At 39.8% G+C, this 27,067-nt stretch overlaps 1 protein-coding gene across 1 annotated transcript in view; it reads left to right on the forward strand.

Moving 5' to 3' along the window:
* The first annotated feature begins 10,494 nt into the window (after positions 1-10,494).
* The window catches only part of UBAC2 (UBA domain containing 2), a 156,515-nt gene continuing 139,942 nt past the window's right edge, over positions 10,495-27,067 (forward strand). The window contains exon 1 of the mRNA XM_033104386.1: positions 10,495-10,889. Within this exon, the coding sequence (XP_032960277.1) occupies positions 10,511-10,889 (379 nt within the window). The 5' untranslated portion in view covers positions 10,495-10,510. The remainder of the gene's footprint in view (positions 10,890-27,067) is intronic.

Consider the following 27,067-nt stretch of genomic DNA (forward strand, 5'->3'; position numbering starts at 1 on the left):
CATTTAATAGTTGAGAAATTCTTCATTAAAGTCCAAAGCTCGGGGCTGCATTTCTATTATACATCCTCCACTCCCTCACGGCATTCCTGTGTAGAGCTGAGGAGTGGCTCAGCTCTTCAGGTGGGATGTGTGCTGATTAGTTCAAGACACTGTCCAGCATCCCCTATTGTCCCTACTACTTTAGGGGCTGTTGTTATGCCTGTATTGTTGACTTTTCACAGAAAAAGAAAAAATCAGTTCTTTGTATCTGGGTCACTGTCAAAAGTGGGAAAATGAAAGACAAATCAAAAACTGAGAGAGCACACATTTATTTGTGTAAGTGGGAGAATATTACTGTGTGATTAATGTGCCAGCGAAGAGTGTCTGTTGATTGCTCACGCCCAGCCTGCTTCCCTCAGTAATGGTTCATCTGCACATTTGAGTGTGGCAGGCCCCATTTGAACCTCAGGCCAATGAGAGAAGCTGCAGTGATAAGCAGACCAGAAGAGGATCGCGCAAGAAAGAGGAAGAGAGAGAATGAATCTTCTCTCCCCTCTGTTTCAGCACACCCTGAGAACACCACAGAGGGAGTAGCTTGACTTCCCGACGATCAGGATCTGGTGGAAGTAAGCTAGAACCTGCATTTCTGGGTCTTTCATCAAATGGCATGATCACACTCTTCTGGTTCTTTGGTCCTAATTACTACTTTAAAAACAAACTGTCTTATGGGCGGCCGGATAGCTCAGTTGGTTAGAGCTCGAGCTCTGAACAACAGGGTTGCCGGTTCGATTCCCACATGGGCCAGTGAGCTGTGCCCTCCACAACTAGATTGAAGACAAAAAGCCGCAGCTCAGCTTCTGGAGGGGCAGCCAGATGGCTCAGTTAGTTAGAGCGCCAGCTCTCAGTAACAAGGTTGCTGGTTCAATTCTCACATGGGATGGTGGGCTGTGACCCCTGCAACTAAAGATTGAAAACAGCAACTGGACTTGGAGCTGAGCTGTGCGCTCCACAACTAGACTGAAGGACAATGACTTGGAGCTGATGGTTCCTGGACACTGTTCCCCAATATTCCCTAATAAAAAATTAAAAACAAAACAAAACTGTCTTATGAATATTCTGGCACAAATAAACAGACTCAATTCTGAGAACTGTGTTAGACTGCTTGCCAATGTTCAGAGTATAATTACTAAATGCTAATATTAATAGCAAGAACTTACAATGTAATGTGTAATTTATATAGATACAGGCAGGACCTGTGCTTAGTGTGTTTTTTAGATGATACAGAACACACAGCATACAGTAACAGTCCACAAATCATTTCTGTTAAAAAGAATTGCTGATAAAAGCCCTGACCTTTTCAGATTTGGCATGATGGGCTGTTAGCTAGAATTTATGGACACTATGGGGCAAAGTTTGTTCTGCTGTGAATTTTCTTGGAATAATTTTTTTTAATGATACCTACCTTTTGTCTTAAAATCCAGGTGGATTATTTTCCTTATCAATCCAACTCTTGGGTTTCTTGGCAGATGGTGTTAGCGTCTCTTTTCCCTTCCTCTAGGAAATCTAAAATAAGAGAGTAGACCTTGTTAGTTATCATCACAAATGTATCACGATCAATGATATTTAATGCCTGTATTTTACATGTGGAGTCTCATACACCATTTAAACTCCATGGTGTAAGAATAATGTGGAAAATTGGAGAGGATTAAAAAAATAAAAACGATCAACGTGTTGAAAAGTTACAGAAAAATTTAATCTGGAAAGAGAAGGTTGAAGGTGTTTGAAAAACTCACTTCAAAGAGAATAACAAATCTGGAGGGTATTGAATCGATTTTCTAGTTACCTGGTGGCTGTAGAGCAGGTTTGGTTAAAAATATTACACTAAGCAACTGCAAGGGAAAAACATAGGGGCATGAGTACCAGAGATCAAGGTTATAACCAATGAAGGGCATGTTTGTGTTGGAAGAATGGGAGGAGCACAAAGGCAGTGGCTTGTTAAAAAGGAGACTCAGCCGGATGGACATATGGTCTGTCCAAGGTCAGTGTCAGGATGCCCCCGCTATTGTGGGCGTTCCTTCCTCCTTGGAGTCTGATTCCTTCATGCAGTGTCCACCTGAGACCCAGTCTGTTGGTCTGGCATCTTTGCACAGGGTAAAATCTCCCTGGCCTGCACATGAAAACACACTGCTATCAGCTGGTTCAAAAAATAACAACCCAGGTTTCTATTCTTTCATATCTTTTTAGCCATTGGTAGGGCACTCATTGCTGAATAATTTCCTTATAAATAAATACTCCAATCCCAGCAGGTCTAAGGATATAAATAATTGCCAAATCAGAATAATCACCTCACTTTTTAAGCAACCTCAGTTTTTCTACATGTATACTATCACTGAAACAACATAAAGGAAAATGCCAAATCCCCTTATTTATGCAGTTCTACCAGCAGGCTTTTTGAGACTGTCCTAGAGCATAAATTATTTTACAATGGTTTTGGAAATCCTTTGTCCATACTTGGTAGGGAAGGGGGAGTGGAAAGGGAGAGGGAAGGAAGGGAGGTGGAGTTGTCTTGAAATGTACCTGGGATTTATTTTAATCAGGTATGGTATGATGACAGACATGGAGACAACTGCCTTTGAAGAAAAGTGTATTATCTTCAGTTCTCAAGAGGAGGAAGCACAGCAAGCCACACAGGACCACGTGGGGAAGCAGCAGTGTTAGTCAGGAGGCAGGAATGAGGAAAGAGCACAGCCCAGAGTCTTTACTGTGCTTTCTTCAGGGATGCACGGGCAAGGAAGGGTAGTCAAGTTTGAGCAAGTTTAGGGTTGAATAGTTTGAATAATTTTGGTAGGCTGTGAGCTATAAGCGTGGGCTCTAGTTTTCTGGTATTTGGCCCTGGGTAATTTAGGAGAGGGGAATATTGACTTGGTGTGTGAGAGTTAGACGAAGGAGGCAGTTGGGAGCAGGAGCCCAGGATTAGTTGGTTTGCATATGAAAGGCAGGTTCACAGGAAAGTTGTTTACTGTCTCTAGGAATCAGCTGGCCGTGAGCGGGTCAGTCTCTCCAGGACCTGGGATGTCAAACACCATAAAATATAGAAAATAAAAAACATGACTAATACAGGGGTCTGGTGTTCCAGAACCAGATCTGAGTGACCTCTGTGAAAGGCTGAGGGCAAGCCTAGTCAGGCACGCTATACACTCAACCTGGGTTGTGGTGCAACTGACAACAGGGGGTTCCTGCGAGGGCACATGGGGACAGGCAGGTCATTGGTCCTTGGAAGGGGGTGGGATGCTGTATTAGGGTTCTCCAGAGAAATAGAATCAGTAGGATGTATAACTACATATCTCTGTATATCCACATATTTCTCCATTTCCCATACCTATCTATCTATCTATCTATCTATCTATCTATCTATCTATCTATCTATCTATCTATCTATCTGCCTATCTGACTATTGATTTATTTTATGGAATTGGCTTATGTGATTGTGGGGGCTGGCGAGTCCAAAATCTGCAGGATAGACGAGGAGGCTGGAGACTTGAGGAAGAGCTGATGTTGCAGTTTGAGTCTGAAGGCCATCTGCTGGCAGAATTCCATCTTATTCAAAGAAGGTCAGCTTTTTACTTAAGGCCTTCATTTGATTGAATGAAGGTCCTTCTTCTGTTATGAAGGATAGTCTTAACAACCTCGTGGGTTACTTGGGCTTCTTTTAAAACATACCATAGTCTGGGTGGTTTAAACAACAGAAATGTTTTTCTCACAGTTCTGAAGTCTGGGAGTTCCAAGATTAAGGTGGCAGCTAATTTGGTTCCTGGTGAGAGCCCTCTTCTTGATTTGCAGATGGGCACCTTCTCGCTGTAGCCTCACATGGTAGAGAGAGACACCATTTTTCTCATGTCTCTTCTTATAAGGGTACTAATCCCTTTCATGAGGGCTATACCCTCGTAACCTTCTTACGTCCCAGAGTCTTTGCCTCCAAACCCCATTTCATTGGGGATTTGGGCTTCAACATAGGACTTTAGAGTGGGGATACAAACATTCAGTCCATCGCAAGAGTAATCTGTTTTACTCAGTCTGCTGATTTAAATGTTAATCTCATCTAAAAAATATCTTCATAGCAACATTGAGATATACTTGATCAAATATCTGGGTATCGTGGCCTTGCCAAGTTGACACATAAAATTAACCATCATAAACAGTGTTAGTGGAGTATAACGGGAAGAAAAAAAAAGTCTAGGAGCACAGGGCATGCAATGCTCCTTCATTGGAGTATGAGTAGCCACTGGTTATCTCAAAAATGTAAAGCCCACCCATTTGTCAGACCTCGGGAAGCAGCAAATGTGGCTTGATGCTGCATTTCCTGATTCATCTCATTCAATATATAAATAGATATTAAAGCCCTACTGTGTGCCAATCACTAAGCTAAGACTTCAAGAAATGAAGATAAAGACAGGGCCTGCCTGAAGGTGAGCGGAGGAGATAAGCAATTACACAATGACCGCCATGTAGTGTGTGCTTCCTTTGATAGAGGAACCCAAGGGCAAAAGGAGCTCAAGGGCATGGCGTCCAGCCACCATCACAGAGCAGTGGACTGGAACCTCTCAAATGCCTCTTATCTAATGTCAGAATTGGCCCTAGTGACTGGACCACAGGTTCATCTGCAGAGGTAGTTGAAGGTGAGCTATGCCTGTGGGGTGATGGAGGCTGGAGCCAGGTAAGTGAGTGACTGAGAGACTCTCCTTATGCTGGACAAATGAAAAAACAAATCCTATGAATTATAAATATTTGAACCAATGGAATAGTGTTCTGGAATATGTATGGACAAATTAAGACAACTAAAAGTTTCTGAGTCTCCTATTTATAAATGCTATACCTAAAAGCAAGGTATAAGAAAATGTCTTTATCTTACACATCTGATACACAATTTTGAAAATTACCTACAACTGCATTGTTTTTATTCAAATTAGGCTATTCAGAACCCAATTACATTTTGGCAAATATTATGCATGGCATAAATGGCACATATCTAGTCTAATGGTACTTATTTCTAGGAGACCCAATTCTCCCTTTTATAACAAATCTTCTGTAATTCTACCTTTAATAACCTAAATTAAACTCAAAGAATATATGCTATGCATACTTTTAATAATCAATATAACACCCTTACTTTGATATAAAGAAACAAAGGAAAGAAATTTATCATAAAATAATACATAGATCTGTAGGTGTTTGGGTGTAACTACGCTAGAACACACAGTGCTTGCATCCAGCTGTAAATATATTAGTTTGTATATAAGAGAAGTAAGAAGATCAGAAGTGATGCCACACAGGATGTAAAGAAAAATGAGAGAGCAGAGGAACTATGCACAGCAGAATAAAAACTAGTGTAGATGAGTTAGGACATGTGTGGTACCAACAGACCAGACATGTTTGTATATGACGTGAGAAAGAGAAGTAACCTTAACTTAGCCTCCAAGAAAGAGCAGATGGTCAGAGTAGAGAAAATGAGGAAGTTAATTGTCTCACAAATGTGACAGGCTCTATATGAGTGACTTAAAAATTACTTCCCTATGTTTTGAAGGGTTAGTGATGAAGTCTGACAGAAAACTGATCTGTTCTGAAATCCCACCACATGTTAGGGCGTATGTTCCATCTCTAGAACACAGACCCTGGAGAACACATCCTTTGATATGTGATGGGAAACAGAAATGAATCAGAAAAAAAAAAAAAGCTTTAGAGAAACGATGTGTTGAACTTCTAAGGTGGGTACTGGAGGAAGACTGAGAAGAGAAAAAAAAAGCAAACCAACCCCATCACTTCCCTAAAAACACCCCACACCGTCATTTCCATGTGTAATTTTCTTGGCGTAGCTTTCTTAGTGTGCTATGCAAACCGGAACCAGGATGGTGCAGGTGATACTACCAGTGCCCTGAGTCAGGGCACACTCGCCAGCTGCAGCTCTTTGCCCGCGGGCTTGCCCCGCCATCAGAGCCTCTGCCCGCTCACATGGTGGCTGGAAGGGAGGGGAAATTACACTGCTTGACGGTAGCCCTCAGGGATTGATGGGAGTCAGTGGATAACTATCCCAGCTGCCTTGCCCTATGGTCAGATGGCTCTGGAGCCCTGACGCCAGTTGCCCACAGTGCTAATTTGATAATTCCTCTCTACTGTCTTTCATCCTTCCCTTCCCTGTCTCACTTCCTTCTTCTCACACTCCTCTTTTTTAGGACCACTTCCACCCAAACTTGAAACTTTGTCTCAAATTCTGCCTTTGGGGAGACTCAAACTAAAACAGATGGTGATAATCTGAAATATTTTTTTTAAATGTGATCAATATAATTTAATGAGGTTCTAATTTTGTTCAAAGAAATGTCAAATATTGTTCCACTGCACTGAAACCCTTTCCACCTAAATATGCTGTTGGAAACACTATAATAAATAATATAGCTCCCATGTTAAAGAAGAATGAAAGTCTCAGCTGAAGCCAAACCTTTATGCAATTAGATTAAATGATATTTTTTGTCCCCAAAATTATGTTCTATCTTGTTTCCTACAAACATTGGCTAATATGTTGCATCATTTTCAAGTGGATTAATCACCTAATGTGATATTATAAATCCACACTGATCTTTAGACCTAATCATTATACATTTTTAAATAGCATCAAAATTAGCAGTGTAATTCAAAACCAGTATCTTAGACCTAGTTTTATCTGCGACAAATAAAGAAACTATGAAACTCCTGGGCAAGAAAGCTCTTAAAATGATGTAAATTTGTTGAAAATCTCACGACAATCCTTCCTCTTTAATAATATCAATCTCATTTGCTTCCAATTTAAGGACTTCATTTAACATTTTTGATACATATAAAATATGTGTCAAATCACTTCATAATATTTTGATGTCATTATATAATTTTTTTATTGATTGAAACAAAAATTCCATGTTTGTATTAATAAGTTAAATATCTTACAACAATTTTCATTGGAATGACATTTTATTTCCATATGTAGGATCAGAAAAACTCCTTTTCACAGTCACTGCAAAGATTACAAAATAATCTTTTATTCAAGGCATAAATTTAAGTTTTATTACTAGCACTGATAGCATTCATTGATTTGTTAATCTTTCACTATGACTTTTGGTGACTGAGGGTGTCAATGAATCATTCAATGACTTGCGACCATGGCTGTTGGTACTTTTGTTTACTAACCCATGTTACTAGCTGACCATGGTTGCTGTTCTGTCTGTTGTACAATGATACTGAAAAAGGAAAAATTTTTCCTGTGAAATAATTTTTAATAATTTCAAATTTTCACAACTCTTGCATCCATTGTACATAAGGAAATAAATTTTCTGCTCATTGTTTCTATTCCAATGAATCTTACATTTGCAGTCAGCAAAGCTTTATTATACAGGTTACTTCCACTCACTTGCAACGAACATTCTTTAAAGTGTAAATTTTTCATAGCCTATTTTTTACTGTTTTGGATTTCTTATACACTATTATTGCTCAACAGAATGGAATAAATCATTTAAATCTCTTACTCTCATAATAACCTAGTAAACATAGCTAGTAAAATTAATATTTCTCTTATATTGTTTGTATTACCACAGATTGCTATCATTTGTGCTATTCTGTAAGAAATGATGCTTTAGATTCTTCATATTAGATTTTAAAAAAAATTTTAGGGACAGTACTATGATTTTCAAACTTTCCTTAATTCCCTGAAGTTTCTATCTTTGCCAACTCTGTCTTTCTTGATAAAATTCACTTAATCTTGATGGGTTCATCTAGATGAACTAGAAAAAAAATATCTTGTCAGTATGGACACTTTCAATATTCAACTGAATATTCTCAGCACCTTTTCTTAATATTTAACATTACAGATACTGTAGTATTTTTAAAAATAAGAGCTAAATTAATATATCTCTGTGAACGATACAGGATCACTAAGAATGCACCAGCCATAAATGTAAACCGATACTGGTGATTCAAATGCAATGTTCAGGGTTGTGTGTTTTTTTGAATTGGTGAACAATTCTTGGCTAAGTTCCAAACAACAAGCAAATAACAAGCAAAACAGTATAATAGTGGTATTTCTGGAAAATTCAGCATGAATTAAAACTGCGAAGCACATGTGCTTACGTGTAAAATGGAATCAGTTTTAGATTAAAATAAATACAAACAAGCTTTTACCTACGTAATAAACACGAGATGGGAGACTCAAACGTTGGTTAGGAAAGAGAACAATTCTTTTTTTGGTGAACGGATTGTGTCTGGCATCACTGGACCCAGTGTGATATCCCCTAATTCACTGTGACAATCAAAACTATGCTTACGAATTTCCAAAATGCTCCCTGTTCAGTAAACATCTATTATGAAAGCTATCAAATTGTTAAAAAGAAGTAACTATTCTTTAAAAAATTTCCAGACCTATTTGCTCATGAATATAGCTTTCATAGATATTATATGCTGAAAGTGCGTTTGAAGCAGTATGAAGTCTACTTTATCCAAGGATTGACCATCAATACTAGTCATCATCTGATTCCTCTAAAAGGTTGCTGATAGAATTCCTGGGAATGTGGAAAGGAGCTCATCCATCAGAATATGGAAAAGGATACGGCCTATAAACTTAAAGCACAGTAGCTGTCATCTGTTCAGAACTCAATACTTTGGAAGTTTGTGATTTTTATTTTTTGTTGTTGACACCTCTACTACTTAGTAATGTTCAGAAAAAATCCAGTCTACCTCTGTTATATGAAAGGGACACTGTGCTAAAGGATTTATAAAAAATACAGGAAAGGCATTGCCATTGATGTTTGGTCATCAACCTTCTCCCAGGACTCACCTGGAGATTTTCCTTCTGGTGCCAAAACCTTAGAGATGCTGTGTTTTATTAAAGGAAGACAGTGCCTTCACACCAAGAGACTCAAAACAGGCTAGGAAACAACATTTTGTAAGACACATTCCCTTCCTGCTAAGGGTTCACTCTTTCAAGCCATCGCTATTACCCCAATGTAGAAAGCAGATTCAAAAAGACACAGCAAGGCAAACGATGATCCCCAGTAATTGAATTAGTTCTCCATAATACAATCTAGAGAAGAGACAAGGTGTAAATATAGGAAAGGACAATATAAATGATACACGAAAAAATCTGAGACTGTGTGATAATGGTTAGATGAATTACACTAGTATAGGTGTGGGGACAGAGCCAGGAGCGCAGTTTCCAGGCTCTTGGCCTCACGTTGGAAAGGTGCTGGCTCAGGTAGTAAATGGCCACCAACTGTGATTGGATGGCCATCAGCTGTGGCTGGGTGGCCATCAGCTGTTACCAGTTAGCCATTGGCCACTGATATAACTACTGTGGCTACACTAGCAAGCGGTGGAGTGTTGATTGTGGATCATGTGGCTCCTGCTTCCTGCGTCTCCAACTCAGCCGCCAGCGAGAATATAGTGGTATGACTCCCCTACCTATGGCTCCGTGGGCATTCCTTTTTGGCCTCACCGTATCCTGTGTTCTTATGTGGGGAGCGGGAGCTGAGACCCTGCATGCCACCCTGCATGACAAAAGCGTTTCTAAACTTCTGCACTATTGACATTTTGGGCAGGTATTTTTTTGTTTTGTTTTTTAAAAATAAATAATAATAACTTATTTCTCACCGTTCTGGAAGCTGGAAGTCCAAGATGAAGGCGCCAGCATGCTCAGGTGAGGGCCCCCAGGTGAGGATATGAGACGTTGCATATCCTCACATAATGGAAGCGGTGGGCAGGAGAATCCTTTATTGTGGGGGGTGCCATGTGCATTGTAGGAAGTTTAGCACCATCCCTGGCCTCTGCCCATTACATGCCAGTAGGAGCCCTCTCTCCCAATTGCAGCACCAAAAATGTCTTCAAATATTGGCTAGTACCCCCTGGAGGCCAAAATCAGCCCGTTGAGAATCATTGCACTAGTGCTTCTCAGACTTCACCTGCATACAAATCAGCTCAGGGCGGGGGGCCGCTTGTTAAATGATATAGTAGGTCTATCCAGGGTAGGATCTGGCGCTGCCAAGTCCAAACAAGATCCCAGGTGATGCCCATGCTGTCTACCCAAGGACAACACTTGCTTCTTGGAGGACAAACCCACAGCTTTCTACCAGTCAACATGTACTGCTCCTCAGAGTACAAACTAGATGTACACACTGTATAGATCATGGAAGATAATTTCAAGCAAGGACTACATACCATATTATCATGCCTTTAGTTAAGAATGTTTGTTGAATTGAACATAAATAAGTGAAAGGTTTGATTTTTGACTATTTTTTAAACATGAGAGCGCTTTATGAACTCCTGTTTCAGCACTTCTCAAACCACTTGGTTTGGGGATCCCTTCACTACTCTTCAAAATAGTTGAGGCCTGCAAAAGCTTTCAGGTACTGCCCCAAAGGCCTGAGCATGCGTGGACAGCACCCAGGGAGAGGTTAGAGGTCACAAGGAAACCTCCAGCGCATTCCAGAAGAATCTGCTGCCATCTCGGCTCCCCGGGGGCATGCAGGCAGCGCTGGGCACTGGTGTGTGGCTTCCAGGAGGTACACCTTTGCTCCTCCTACACGATCCCATTGCTTTTCCAAAGGGCGCCCGCGCCCGTCGGAAAAACCCGAAGAGGCGGAACCTCCCGCTGAGGACGCACTTCCCTTTCCAGGCAGGAAGGGAGGGGGCGGCCGGAGCGGTGAGACCTACAGGACGCGCATGCGCTCTTCACAGGCGGCCCCTGGAGGGGAATCGAGTTGCGGGACTCACCGCCCCGCCGGGAGTGCGCCTGCGCGGTCGCTGGGTCCCTCCACCTCTGCTTCCCCTCCCACTGTCCCCCCGCCGGGGCTCCGGGTCAGGCGGGACCATGTTCACCAGCACCGGCTCCAGTGGGCTTTGTGAGTATCGGCCGCCGCCATCCTGGCTGTACCCTACACGCCACGCCGCGCACCTCCTTAAGGAGGCTGGAGGCGGCGGGGGCCTTCGGGTGGCAGGACGTTTGGGGGCCGATCCTCCATCCCGGCGCCCGCACCTCTCCGTGCTGCCTGCCCGTGGGGGGCGGCGGGCGCCGCCCCCACCTCAGCCTGCGGGGGCGAATGGGGACTGAGTCCCGCCGCCAGCCCTGCCCCCTCCGCCTATCAGCCCCAGGTTCGATGCTCAGGTGCCCTAGGGACTATTGCAGGTGGGCAGTTAGCGTCAGGGTGGGGCCGGTGGTGTCCTGGCCCGGCCCCTGCCCTCCGCGGTGCGTGTGCCAGGCCGAGAGGAGCGGCCGTCCTGCTGGAGGCGAGGTTGGAAGCCGGCCCGTTCCTAGTCACCTTGCTCCATTCATTTAGGCTAACGAGGGACCAACGGGCTCGCCCTCACGTGTAAAATTCCAACCTCTGGTTCAACAGCTGATCTCAGTTCTACTTCGATTTCTCTCTGTCAGTCTCACGTAAGAGTTTTCAGACAAACGAAAACTGATCAAAGTACTTTAAAGTGGAAGGAAGTTAGGAAGTCGTGTGGCAGGAAAGCGCGGACCTTATGGTTCCATGTCGCTAGATATTTGACTTGAGTGTCAACGGTGGTCAGCAGATAGAGACCAGCGATGTACCTAGATCGCCTTTTAAACAACTTTTACTCACTGCAATTGTTTAATTGACTTGTAGTAAGGCGTACTGTCTGTTAACTAAACAGCACTGAGATGAGGCACTGATAACAGCCAACAGTGAACTGTTTGAACAGCTATAATTTTGCAATTGCTTGTCACAGGGTTTATCTCATATATTTATACATGTGAAGTTAACCTTGCCAGCGTATAAAAGCAGTTGACATATGTAAATATTAAGGGTCTGTTGTGAATGTTAGGAATGTTTTCTTGAGAAGACGTGTCTTAGTGTGAGAGTCTCAGAGCACAGGCACACTTACGAATCTTCCTCACTTCTCAACTTCTCAGGTTTTGAAGTGGGCTTAATATTTATGATTTCCCTTGTTTCATAATTTGATTCATGGCATCTTTCAAGAATTGGACTCAGAGTATATTACAACTAAGTACTACCTAATTAATTCCCCCAAAACTACCTTTGGGTAGAGAATATTATGACTGTTGATGAAACTGACAGTCAGGAAGGTGATGGCATTTTCACACAGTGAGCCATACACTGGTGGATATGAAATTAATGGTAGAATGTTTCAGTTTAGTCGTTCTTTCAGCATTTTGAGCTATCCTTCCTTGCTGACCAAAATACATATGAAAAATTAAAAAGGCAAGTGAAATCTGTTATTGATTACTGTGTTAGCCTATTGGCAAAGTATATAAAATTTGATACATGGTGACTCTGGGTAAGGTAATACTTAATTATCTGTGGCACCGGGTGGATGAATATTGAATTTTAGGAACCAAACTGCTTCGCAGGAAGAAGCTTAGGCCAAGGGCGCCTCCTTCGCTTTCTTGCCCTGTTTCTAAAATAAAATATCTGCAGTGTAAGAGTTGATGGGATGGCCATTCCAGAAGACCATGTTTTATGTGCTCATTTAACAAATATTCTGGGCATCTACTGTGGGCCAAAAACTGTGTTAGGTGCTACATTAAACAAGTCTTGGTCCCAATGTTTACAGTGGAGTTTAGGCATAGTTTTTCCAGGACTGGTCTTTCGGCAAGTCTGGGCGTGACCAGTTAACCTGCTTTAAAATTTTTCTTTGCAAGACTGGAGGGAAGTGATTTTCTTTAGATAGGAAGTACGGCTCTTTGGTAAGTTAGAGTTCTGATCCTGGTTAAATATCCTGATAAAGAATAATCTGCCGACTTCTGCCCCCATGGGTGGTGAATTACGTTCTCTTTTTGAGAGAAGAATCTGCCATTTCCTATCACCTGCATGTTTCCCACATTTTGTGACTAGTAGGTAATGATATTTTAGTGTTATACTTGCTTCCCGCTTCCTTTATTCATTCAGCAAGTGTCTGTTGAGTAGCCAAATAAGCCACACACTGTGTACAGAAGATAAAGTGGTAAGGAAGATAAAGGAGACCAACATCAAACAGGTTAACAAATAATTAATGTGATTTCACATAGTGATAAGCGTCGTGCAACAAAGTAAGAGGGTAATGGCAGGTTATGATGGACTACTACTTTACCATTTGTGGTCAGAGAGGATAACTGGGAAGGTGACATTTGAGCTGAGACCCCAGTGATGAGAAGGAGCCAGCCATGTCAGAGTTTGTTGGAAAATGTGCATTTTTCAGAAAGGGATCTGCAAGCACAAAGACTCAAACGGGCACAGCAGGGCATTTTCAAGGTACTAAACAAAGCAGGGGCCACCAGGGCAATAAATCAAGGGGAGGGCATTTGTGATCAAGACTTTGAAACTATATCGCTGTCTGCCCAGTCATACAATGATGACTGGTTAAAAGTGTGTAGTAAAGTGTTCGTGACATATTTTACATTCCTTGCTTATAGACCAATGCTACGAGTCAACTATGTGTAATAGATTTATCATTTATTACATTTATTAATAAGTGTTCCCATTACTTATTCACATTCTAGTATATTCACTATGTAATAGTGGACTCAACCAACATTAATTTCACCTCTAATGTATTCCATGTATAGTTCCCACCCTCAAGGAGTTCAGTGTCTCGTGGGGAAATATTTTCAGAAGAAATGAAACAACTTATATACTTGGTGCTGTGGGTATTTGAGGAGGTGGGATGATGGAGGGGGAAAGCACAGTTGTTAAAGAAAACTTGTCAATGTAGGCAGTATTTGAGTTGATTTTTGAGGAATGAGGAACAGTTTGTTAGACATACAAGTGGGAAGAGGTTCTCCATGAGGGCCATTGCCTGGGCAAGGCCTGGCAAAGAGGCAGGAGGTAATGAATTTGAGGATTGTTGATTACAGCTGGAGTGAGCTGTTCCTAAGAGATGTGTGATGAAATCATTTAGAGGGCAGGTGAGAAGAGAACTGAGGACAGAACTTGAACAAGGAGAGAAGGAGGAACCTGGGAAGAAGGCTGAAGAGTGGCCAAGATTCCTCCTCTTCAGTGATATAGACAGGAATGAAAGATGGAGCAAAATCTGAGACGGAGAAGCAGGTTACGATGTTGAGTACAAGTCAAGAATGCTTCGCGCTGTCACGGGAGGGAAGACAGGAGAATATTGGCAATGGGAACCATGTGTTCCATATGCTGTCTGTGTCCTGGCAGCAAAAAAACAAGCAACTGTGGAGTTTTCTGAGTGTCCCGATTCCTGGGTCCCATCCCCATGGAGTCAGATTCCGAAGGCTAATATAGGTATCAGATATCATCCCAGGGAGATTCGAATGGACAGACAGATTTCGCTCAAGGCAAGAGGGGGGCCAGCAGGTGAACAGTTAGCGGGAGTTGCTGAAGGCCCCAGTACTTTAATTGCTGCTACATTGAGTAGCAGTGAGAATGGACAGGACTGAGAAAAAGGATGCTAAAGATGTGTGAGTGGGTAGATTGTGTCAATAAAGCTTGGGTTGTGGGAGAGAAAGGCGTTGAAGTGACTTTGGGGAGCAGATGTGTTACTGTGCGACTAAGATGGGTAATGCGTTGAACGAGGCTCATTTTGGGGTAAAGTGAGTTCAGGTTTGGGCATGTTTCACGTTGAGAGGTCTGCAAAGTCCAGCCGGGGATACTGAGGAGACTTAGAGAGAGGGAGCTGGACGGGACAGGAGTAGTCAGGTGAGTTGTGCCGTGGGTGTGAACGAGGACAGTAGAAGCAGTGCGTCGAGTTAGAAGGGTGAGGACAGAACTTGAAGCAATTCCAATATTTAAGGGATCGCAAGAAAGAGGAGACTGCAGAGCAGGCAGAGGTGGGTGTTTCTTCAGGGGAAACCTGTCTTCTGCCTGCAATCCAATTTACTTTGCTCTCTTTTGTTGTAAACAAACTCCCACGGCTTCTTCACTGTATTTCACCACCATGAATCTGATCGCCAGACTCTTGATCCCCTCATTGACTCCAATTTACAGCCCATTTCTAGCATCTTTTATATCCAGCCTGGAACCCATAGTTAATTCCCTGAGTTGTGGTTTCATGAGGACTCTCAGAGAACTGGTGCTTCTCTTCTGCTGTGTTCATCTAGCAAATTGCCTTCCTCGTACTAATGTATGGTGTCTAATCCAAGCAAAATCGTGCACGATTGCTGTTCCATTGCTTGGACTTGGTCATCTTCCTATGCTCTTCCCCTTTTATCCCTGTCCTCAAGACTATTCCATCTCTAACCATCTCACTCTTAACCCATCCAAAAAGTTAGGGCTGTCACCTGGACACGGCCTCTCCCTAACTTGTCTATACCCACACTTTAACAATTGTTAAAATAGACTTCTTTAGGTGGTACTTGAACTGATTTTTGAGGGATGAGTAAGAGTTTTTCGGGCATACAAACTTTGTTCCTTTCCCCCAATCTAGAAGAATCAAGAACCTTCTCCTAAATGAGGCTCACCCCCAACCTGTTCTTGACTCATATTTGCTGCCTTTTCTAAAGTGCCACTCCTTCATTGTCTCTTCTGAGAATGAGCCTGACACGTGGTTAAAGCTGATGCTTTCTCCTGTGGGTACTTTAGTGGGATCTCTAGAAACTCCCCAAGTACTTCAGATACCTTATCTATGGAAAGGAGATAATATTATCTATTTCATTGGGTTGTTATGCAGATTAAGAGTTAATATGTGTAAAGCTCCTAATCAGAGTTAACTGTTTTAAATTGGATTCTTCTTCTGAGTCTTAAAAACGCAAAAGCAGAACGCTTCCATTGACCCTATCCTGAACCTTTCCAACTGCTGACCACTTTGTTTCTTCTTCCCAACCAAGCTTTGTGAAAGGTCATCTTCCCTTTTTCCCTTTTTCCCCTTCCTTCACTCTTTAGCCCTCTGCAGTCAATGAGCTACTCTTTGATGGTCACCCTCTGTGGCTCTGTTCTTGGCTCGCTTTTCAAGTTCTTGATTTAAGAGCTGTTTAATGAGCACTCCTTGAGCCAGCTACACTTCTAGGTGTGTGGGATTCTGTAGTAAATAAAAGACAAAAGGCACATTCAACTGGCTGTAATCTTAGGTAACAGAAGTCACAAAATATAGGCTCAATTTAAAAGTGGAAAGTATGCAGTTCAGTATTTTATTCAACACTTGTCTTCACTGAAGGGTAAGACTTTTTCTCCTCTTTCTCCTAGTTGAAGACTTATAGTTGGCATCTAACCTGCTGGGAAAGAAAAGAGTGTGATTGGCTTCTGCTCTTTTTGTGTTCCCCCTCCGTCCCTCAGATTTCCTGTTTCTGACCTTACTGGCTTCTAGGTTGCATGGAGTGGGAGGAGGAAGGAATAGTGTGGAACTGAAATAGTTCTTATGTAGCTCTCTGAGCCTGGTACATCATTAAAGCTGACTCTGTCTTGTGGGCTCTTTAGAGACTCTTGAGAAACTCCTGTTCCAGCTGTTCCCCTGACCTGGAGGGGTGGGTGCACCGTTACGCTTGTGGGCTTTATTTGGTGACTCTGCCATAGCTCCCAGGAACTTAGATCACCTACAGTTTCCTCTTCCTGGAGTCCTTTTGGCCTGCTTGGGGGCAACATTGGACTGAACCAAAAGTGAGCCCCCTGTTGGCCCTTGCATGTGGCCCATCTCTGCTCTGCTGGAATTACTAATTCTTTGCCTTGTTTTGTGCATTTGGACCTCCGTGATTAGCATGGCTTCCCCTCTTTATGTTTTCTAGATTTCTCACGGTGGAAATCCACTGTACCCCAACCACAGGAGTCACATAGTTAGCTCATTGAATAGGCCCATTGAGCCCCCCACTCAGCTTGATGTGAGGGCATGGTTGTACTCAAAACACTTGGATAGTTCACTCCACAAATCTTCATAATGTCCTCTCTTCACAATAAAGAACTCTCACTGCTCCATTCTCTTTATATTCATAATTGGATTGAGTCTGAGTCATGGCACTACTTTTGGTTCATTTTCTTTATAAATTCCGCATTTTGATGTGGAGCCTCCCTTTGGTATACAACAATCCTTGGCACCTTCATGGAAACTACCATTGTATTATCTTGTTTTAATTGAGTTTCTGTTTTGTGAGCCAAGAATCATTTGGCTGGCCTCTTTAAAGGTGACTTTAGAATATATCTATTTCTACTCTAATTTCATTCTTTGTAGCATTAAAGGGTTAACTCAATATAACTCAGTAGGCTTGGGTTGGCCAAGCCCAGCAAAGTGCCTTTAACACTTGATTCTTGGAGATCAGCTATTTCCCACATTGCTGAAGTTTTAGGGGAGTATATCTTTGAAACTCTCAAGGAAATAGTATCTCTTCAAGAAATAAACCAGCACATATATGGTCAATTAATTTATGACAAAGGAGGCAAAATTATACAATGGGGAAAGAATAGTCTCTTCAATAAATGGTGTTGGGAAAACTAGACTGCTACGTGCAAAAGAATGAATCTGGTCTACTGCATATCTTACACTATACACTAACATTAACTTCAAACAGATTAAAGACTTGAACATAAAACGTGAAACCATAAAACTCTTGAAGAAAGCATAGGTGGTAAGCTCCTTGACATGGATCTTGGTGATGATTTTTTGAATCTGACACCAAATACAAAAGCAACAAAAGCAAAAATACATCAAACTAAAAATTTCTGCACATCAAAGGAAACTATCAACAATATGAAAAGGCAACCTACTAAATGGGAGAAAAGATTTGCAAATCATATATCTGATAAGGGGTTAATATCAAAATATATGAAGAACTCATACAACTTAATAACAAAAAAAACAAATAATCCAATTTAAAAATGGGCAGATGTGAATAGACATTTTTTCCAAAGAAGACATAAAGATGGTCAACAGATACAAGAGAAAATGCTCGACATCACTGACCATAAGGTAAATACAAATCAAAACCACAGTGAAATATCACCTCATACCTGTTAGAATGGCTGTTATCAAAGAGACAAGAGCTAACGTGTCAAGGGATGTGGAGAAAAGAACCCTTGTGTGCTGTTGTTGGGAATGTCACTGTGTGCAGCCAGTAGGGAAAACAGTATGGAGGTTCCTCAAAATATTAAAAACAGAACTACCATGTGATTCAGCAGTCGACTTCTGGGTATTTACCTGTACAAAACAAAAACACTACAAAAGGTGTATGCACCCCTATGTTCATGCAGCATTATTTATAACAGCCAAGATATACAAACAACCCAAGTGTCCACTGACAACAGATGGACCTCGAGGGCATTATGCTAAGTGACAAAGTCAGACAGAGAAGGACACACATAGTGTGATCTCAGATGTGGAATTAAAAACAAACGAATAAACCAAGCTCATAGATACAGAGTACATACTGGTGGTTGCCAGAGGTGGGGGGTGGTTAGGGGTGGGAGAAATGGGTGAAGGGGGTCAAAAGGTACAAACTTACAGTTATGAAGTAAATGTCATAGGGATGTAATGTACAGCATGGTGACTGTGTTGAGTAATACTGTATTGCTTACTTGAAAGTTGCTAAGAGTACATTTTTAAAGTTCTCATCACAAGAAAACATTTTTTAACTGTAAAGTAATAGATGTTAACTAGACTAATGGTGGTGATCATTTCACAGTCTCTACAAATAGTGAGTCAGTATGTTGTACACCTGAAGCTAATATGTTATATGTCATTTATACTTTAATAAAAAAGTTTAAAAACAACGGATTTTAGCTGAGAAGGGGAGACAGGTATTAACTAGGGAAGGACAAGCCTGAGGGATGATGCTTTTTAAAACAATGTTTCTTTTCAATCTAAAAGATGAACCACATAGAAAGTCTGGAAGATATAGAAAAACCACTGTTTAGCATTTCAGTTAATTTTCATCCTTTTTTCCCCTGTACATTTATGTTCTTGTTTTAACTGAACTGATTTTGTTATTATAAAATAAATACATGTTCATCAAAGAAAGTTCTGAAATATGGAAACGTAGTTGGAAGAAATAAAAATAGCATTTATTGACATCTTGGGGTTTATCTTCATATTTTTCCAGTGTAAAAATAAATATCCAAATAAATAAAAATAAATTTATCACACTTGAATACTATTTTGTAACTTTTTAAATCACACAACAGACTTTTAAAAATGTAATCATAATGCTCTGTATATTCTGCTTTTTTATCCTTTGTCATCGGCATTTACTTAGTATTCTATTCTTGAAGAATGAGGTTGGTGCTCCCCGATTTGCAGATGAGGAAACTGAGGCACAGGCATTTAGGTAACTTTCCCAAGATGACATAGCTACTGAGGAACAGGACTAGAATTTAAAACCTGGACAGTCTGCCCCCATATTTTGTGTTCTGAGCTTTAAGTCTGCTTCTCAGACTTAAAGTTCATTTACGTGTCTCTCCCTCGACCACCGAGATATCCATAGGCTGGTGATGAATGTAATAGCTCAGGTTAGCGTTGGAGCGTATTTCCAATCATTGAAAACTGCATTGCTGTGTCCTGGCAAGTTGCTGTTCTTTCCTCCCCTTGTGATTCCTGCAGCTGTTTACTCATGTGCTCCCCTGCTTTCCTTCTGATGACTTCCAACTACCAGTCTCCCTCTTTCTTCCTAAATCAGAGCCAACCTGCAGTTTTGCTTTCAGTAGAGATGTTTCGTGTCCCAATTCGGATCTTTTTTTAGTAACTAATGTGCTATGGTTATTTTTATTTACGTATTCTTCTGTTTTCCTGTTTCTTCCCATACTTGTCGAGTTATCTTCTCCAACTTTTCCCAACTTGTCTCAATATCAGTTTTAGTAATGAAGGTGGAACCTACCTTAAATCAAGCTACTTTAAAAATGCATTTCTATGGAATTTTAATAGGTACAACCTGATAAAAATTATCTTCTAAATAATTTACTATATAGCATTTTTGAAGTGTTTTTTGTACTGGTACTGTGAGGATCTAAATTTTTTTTTAATTAAAAATTGTTTTAAGTTTATTTTTAAACCCAAATTTATTAAGGTATAATTGGCAAATAAAAATTGTATATACTTACAGTTTACAATGTGATATGAAATCATTACTGTAGTTAAGCTAATTAACATATTCATCACCTCACATAGTTTTTTGTGTGTGTGCGGGTGTGTGGTGAAAACATTTCAAATTTCAAGTATACAATACAGTATTATTACCTATAGTCACCATGCTGGACATTGCTTAAGTTTTAACCCTCATTTAAATTATGATTATAAATGAGAATTACAATTTAACCATTTAAATCATGATTTTGTTTCCCAAACATGTTTCATAAGACTTTATAAGTTGTATTGTCATTATTCTCAGCCATTTGCCAGTGCTTAGTCACGTTAGTCCCTTGAATGTAGCACGAAACAGTGGAAAGAGCACGGGAACGTATTCTCTGATCTGCGGGGAATATGTTCCAAGACTCCCAGTGGATGCCTTAAACCATGGAGATATATATATAAAACAGTGTATGTATATAAACAGTATATATATATATATATATATATATATATATATATATATATACACACACACACATATATATATGAACAGTGTGTGTATATATATATATATACACACACTGTTTTTTCCTATACATACATACCTATGATAAAGTTTAATTGATAAATTACGCAATTTAACAGATTTGTTCTTATCGTCGATTTTAGCAACTTCCACATACAATTTTTTTTCTTAAGTTGAGAACTTTCACCTTTTTACTTAAAGGAAGCACTTTGTGGCTTTTCATTCTCATATTAGAATTGTCAGTATTACTACTCTTGCACTTTAGGGCCATTATTAAATAAAATAAGGGTTACTTGAACATAAACACTGTGATACTGCCATAGTCAATCTGATAACCAAGATGGTGACTAAGGGTGGGGAAGCGTATACATCGTGGAGACACTGATCAAAGGGAGGAGTCAAGTCCCAGGTGGGCAGAGTGGGACACGTGAGATTTCATCATGCTAAGAATGGCTAGTAATTGAAAACTTGTGAATTGTTTATTTCTGGAATTTTTCATTAAATATTTTCAGACTACAGTTGACCACTTGTAACTAAAACCAAAGAAAGTGAAAATTCAGATCTATTACTGTATTAATATTTGGAAAGAGTTCTTTAGCTAACCAAGTATGTCCCTAATGTTGTCAGCCATATTGGTTTTTAAAGATTGACAGTGCAAATTAGCACTTCCAGGACCCTTAGCTAACCCTGCTACAGAGAAATTTAACTTTATTAACTCTGTTTCTAAGATTTATTGGGGATAGTTTTCATTGTAGAAAATTTGGGAAATAAAATATAAAGAAAGATAAAATTTCATTTTGTACTGCCCAGACTTTATCCCTGTTTACATATTGATGTGAAATTTTTTCATGTGGATGTATGGATGTATATAAACATTTTTAAAAGCAAAATTGGGCCTACATACAGTTTCATATTCTGCTTTTTTCATTTAACCTTCTTAAATGAATTTTCCTTTGAACATTAATAATGTCCAAAGTTGACTTTTAACATAGTTTTTCTTTTGCCTTATGACAAAACTGAAACATGCTTGTAGAAAAAATTAATAAATTACACAAATACATAATGAAGAAAGGAGTAATTCCATATAATTACTCCCCCACCTAAATAACCATCGTTGATAGTTCAGCGCTTACTCTTTTAGACTTTCCATGCAAGTGTTCACCTATACATTCTTTCTCTCAGACACACATATACATGTACGTGTGTATGTGGTTTTACACAGAAATCGCTTTGAAATGTGCATTTCGTTGTGCTCCCCAACATTATCTCAGATACAGAATCATGACCTTAAAGGGTTATAATATGTTATTATACTAAAATGGTTTTCTTCAGTATTTCCCCATATAAACAGTGTTGTGGTGAACATATTTATAACGAAGTTATTGATCACATCTTTTATAAATCCTAAAGAAATGGTCACAGATGTATAATTACAGGGTCAAAGAATAGGAACATTTTAAAGTTCTTGATCAGTATAGCCAAATTCTTCCAAAAAGGATGTTTACTTTATACATTTCAGCAATTTAAGAACATATCTTTCTCACCAAACTCTTGTAACAGTTGAACTTGATAATTTAAAATAATTTATGTCACTTGAGAGATTAATGACATTTTATTGTTGTCTTAATCTGAATTTCTTTGAATGCCTGGGAAAGTGAATTTTGATCCCTCTTTCGTATTTATTGGCCATTTTAATATATCTTCCAAACTGATTTGACTGTTTATGTCCTTTGCCATTTTTTTTCTATTGGAGCATTAGTATTTTTTAAATTGATTTGTAAAGGCCTTTTAATGGTATTAGCTTTTGTCTTTGTGTATATTATGGATATTTAAGCCACTTGTTAGATTTTGATTTTATTTATGAAGTTTTTTCTTATAAAGTTTTTCATTCATAAATAAGAAATTCGTAAATAAGTAAAGGGATTTAGCTCATAAATTTTATTTGGCCAATTTCATTCTTTCCTTTATCAAGTCATAGGCCTCCTGATACCTGTTAAATATTTATCTAACATTCTTTGTATCTTATTTTTTCTAATTATGAAAATAATGTGTACTGCTGATACAAATTCAAATAACCCTGAAGGACAGAAAGTGAAATGTGAAATTCTTTTTTCCTCAATTTCAGCAAGTTTGGAGGATACTGTTTTAGATTGTTTTTCCCTATAAATCCTGGTGTGTGTGTCCTGTGTGTGTGTTAATGTAAGAGTAATATATGCGTATGGTAAAAAAAAAATGTAAGGATATAATACGAATTCTCACTAGGATTAATCACTTTTAAGTTACTTTTTCTTTGCTTCTACAATTATGGCTTTAAATGATGAGTTTATGCCTCTTGATTTGTCAACGTCAGATTCTGTTTATAGATTCTCCATAATGAAAGATGAGGAATTTGCATACCTCCAACCTCTCCATTTTTAAATTTTGGTTTGTTTATCTCTTATAGTGGTTGCCTTTATAATTATAATGGACAAAATCCCCCCCCCTTTTTTTTATTTATCAATTTTTGGTACAATCAGTAGACTCCACTATGAAAATAAGAAATTAGCCCAAGAACGTGTGTACTCTTAACTCCTGATTTATGTGGTACATATATGTTGTGTGTGTTTATAGTCTTCTGTAATGATAATTAAGCCTTCTATGCTTTGTCTATAAGTTGATTTTTGTATAGAAAATCAAAACAATAGCTATATTTACATTATTGTGATTGTATGTTTATTGTAGAACCAGGATATGTGTATGATTGGAGTCCTAAAAGGGAGAAATACAGCCCTAGGTCAGAAAACTTGTGCTGTTTCAGGGAGTCTCTTAATTTCTTTTGATACCTCTTACTGCTTTTAACTTCACACTCCATTACTGCTATTTTTTGAATCTTGCATCATTTTGTTTTTGGATTCTTCTTTTTTCCTGGCATCTCTCCTGGAGTAATCTTTTTTTGTGTAGAGGACTATGGTGGTGAGCTTCCTGGATACTTGCTTGGCCATTCTTGTACTTACCGTGTATTGACACTCTGGATTCGTAAGTCGCTGGTGTGGGTTTCCTCTTTATCTGTGGGTAGGACTTTGTCCCTAAGAGGCCCAGACCAAAAAAGGCAGGGCTGACTGTAGGTTCTGTTCAGGTTTGCAGAGCATGTACATAGGCTGGTTTCCATGTGAGTACAGAGCTGGAGAGCAGGTGGAGGGCAAAGGACAGTGAAAATTCCCTGCTGTGTGCAAAGTTAGGCGGGCTTGGCTTTTAGTGAATTTTACTCCTGAGTAAAGCTGCCCTTCTTCTTCTTATCCCCTACTCCTTCCCTGTTACCCAGGCTGTCATCTCCTTTGGGCGTTTAAAGTTGCCCCGAGCTCTTCTCTACTTTTTCTCAGGCCTCCGACACTCACTGTGTCCTCCCGGAGTAGATTACTCTGTTTCTTTGGAGAGCATTTCTTGGTTTTTATTTTGAGGACCAAGCCTTTTTCCAGCTAGGGTGGTCGAATGAATGACTATGTGTGAGAAAGAATGTGAGCGTATGCCTGGGGGTGGGTTTTTGTGGAAGCGCTGACTGGCCCAGCTGTCACACTTGCACGTGTGGCACTTACACTGCTGGGGATGGTTTGAACAGGATGTGGGCCCAACTTTAAGTGCCATTGAAACAAAAGCAAGGCGACTCCCTTTTCAGTTCTTTTTCGTCCTGATTGTGTTAAAGAGGGTCCCAATTTAGTGCTAGTCTGAAGGACTTCTCTAATAGCAGCTGGTCTCCTATTGTAACAGAACAGGAGGCAGGCCCAGATCTTTCTGTCAGCAACAATATTAGTTAGAATTGAAGAAAGTTTGTTTATTTTTATAATTACCACCTACTGATGACAAAGTGACACTCATTTTCCATTTATTGTAGTGATACAAAGTTTCCTTTAAAATATGTTTATTTAACTAAATCATATTATAGTAAGGTGATTTGAAGAAAAAATATTAAATAATAGGATAGGTCATACTGGGATATAGCAAAAATTGTGGTGCTCTAAAGGGAATGACTGAAGTTTGACAAATACTCTATTCATCAAAATTATCCTGATGAGTGATTCTAACCACTCATGTTCCTTCCCAGGTCTTGGTATTTATTGATTAGTGCCCTGGACTCATTTGAAAGGAGACATTTCTCTGGTGTTTTGAGGGTTCTTTTATTTCAGTATGACTTTGGAAGGGAGGAAAAGTGGACATGGGTACGAGTCTGTTGTCTTGAACTGTAATTTTATCCGGCTGTCTTTTTGGTTTCATTGCTTTTATTTGATGCTTTAATGCCTTTAGAATTAATTTTAGTGCTCAGAGTTTAAGTGAGGCTTTTTGTCCCCGTCTCAGCACCAGGGGTTAGAGGTGTTTAGTATGTAGCATCTCAGCTCATGAACAGATTAGGTGCGGAGAGACCCATGTGCAAGTCCGAACGTAAAAGGATTTTAAGCTTGGTTCTCTTACACTTTCCCGCCAGACAGGAGTAGAAGAGATTCCTAGATCATCAAAGCTTTAAAATCAGACTAGGGCTTCTCCTTCTTGTTGATATATGTTCTTTTTGCATCTTTTCTCAAAATAGACCAATTTATCTACATAAACATCTGCTGAGCAGATAACTCCCTCTCCTGTTTATCTTCTCAGATGTTCTAGTGGATGTCTCTGTAGCTGTAGTATCCTTGCTTGTCAACCTGCTTGGGTTGACTCAAGATTTGCTGGGTCTTTGAATATATAGATATTCACTGGCTTCTCGTGAAGCTGTTACTGACAGCCTTTCACCACACTTGGCCTTTATAACTCTTAGCCATCTCTCACATTAGTATTGCTCTGATAGGCATTCGTCTCAGTGATGATTCTCTAGGTCAGACTTTGAAAACTTTCAGGCCACACAGCTATGTTTTGTTTGATCTGTGTGTTGGTGGTGACGGTAAGGGGGTGGGGAGGAGAGTTACTTTACAACAGAAATCCAGATTTCTCTTATCTCTGAAGTGACCATCTGGCAACACCAGGGCTGAATTGTTAGGTGACAAAATATCTACTGATCATGCACTTTTTGGCATCTACATTCTAGGTTTCGCTGATACCTACCTGGCCTCCGTCGGCCATTGACTTTACAACAGATTTTCTTCCCAATAACAACACATTTTCCCATTTTAAAGTTACCTTTTTTTTTCCTCTTATAGTTTATCGTATGGGTCCAGAATTATACACAAGCTTACTCATTCACTTTTTCAGAGTTGTTCCTAGTGTTGAATAATTTATCCTATATTTATGTGTAACATTTGTAATTGTCACTTTTGGCTTTTAAAATTACTATTTCATTATAAGTGTATTCCTTGTTTAATTATCACTTCTAACAATCACGAAATCTTTCTAAGAAGGATCAACTCAAATAGTGTCCAGCATAGCTGCAGGACCAAAATAATAAAAGTACAGATGCCTAATGCATTGTTGATTACGTGCACTTTTTCTCTGGCATGCAAGCCTTTGTGTTAGGCTCTGTTTTAGAAGTTCCTTTTACAATTTTAAATGGCTCATTCTATTTTCCCCTCCCTAAATTCACACTGTCTAAATATTTTAGATATAGAATACATTTTTTTATCTAAATGGCAGGTCTTCCTCCTTCTTGCTTTTTGTTGTTCTTTTCTGGAAACTTCTTAGCCTTTTCTTTTGTTCATTTTCCTGATTAATTTTATAAGCACTGGTCTAGTAACAGGTGTTTATTGGCTGCCCTCCTGAGGCAGGCACTCCACCCAATTGTTTGGTAAGCTGTGTGAGGGGCCATCAGTGTGGCAGGTGCCCAGCAGTGTCATTGAATTCTCCTCAGTGTGTTAGGAACAGGAACGGATTCTTGGATAGTTTAGAACATTTTCCTTCTAAACATTGTAGGGAAATGAATGTAACAAAAATAAACTTGGGACCTTTGATTCCTGGGCAGTTTTATGGAAGTCTTTGTTGAGATAGTCACCAGAAGGTACTCATACTCCTTCCTTACTTGGTCACTGAGGGTAAGTTTCATTAAATTTTCCTCTAGGCAGTTCTTAGGTCTGAAGAATAAATCATGGTGGAAGAGAAGGTACCACTTGCAATGCATGGGTTACTGCACTTTTGTGGATTTCCACATTTATTTTTGTTTTAGCCCCTTTCTGATGAAAAACTTTAAGGAAGTTACTTCATGAGACACCATCACCCCATTCTTGTGGGAACCCCGAGACATTTACCAAATAGTTAAGTAGTCACGAGTAGGAAAACCAATATGGTAGGATATGTCAGCCCCTCCCCTCAGTGGTGTAAACCACACTGGGGTTTTTGATGAGTGTATTTTTACGTGGCTGACTTGTAGGGATGGGCAGAGTTGTTGGGTTTGCTGCCTTTTTCTTACCCCCACCCCTGTATCTACCTTCAGCTGCAATGATTCTGTGTGGCCAGCTCACATGACAGGCCATGCGAGACCTGTGGTTAGTGTCTTCATTATGTAAAATATGCATTATTTTTACTCAGGTAAAATTCATGTAACATAAAATTCACCATTTTAACTATTTTAAAATGTACAGTTATTGACTTCCAGTACATTCACATTGTTGTGCAATCATCACCAACAACTATCTT

The sequence above is a fragment of the Rhinolophus ferrumequinum genome, chromosome 4 (genome assembly GCF_004115265.2).
Source record: "Rhinolophus ferrumequinum isolate MPI-CBG mRhiFer1 chromosome 4, mRhiFer1_v1.p, whole genome shotgun sequence".
Taxonomy (NCBI): domain Eukaryota; kingdom Metazoa; phylum Chordata; class Mammalia; order Chiroptera; family Rhinolophidae; genus Rhinolophus; species Rhinolophus ferrumequinum.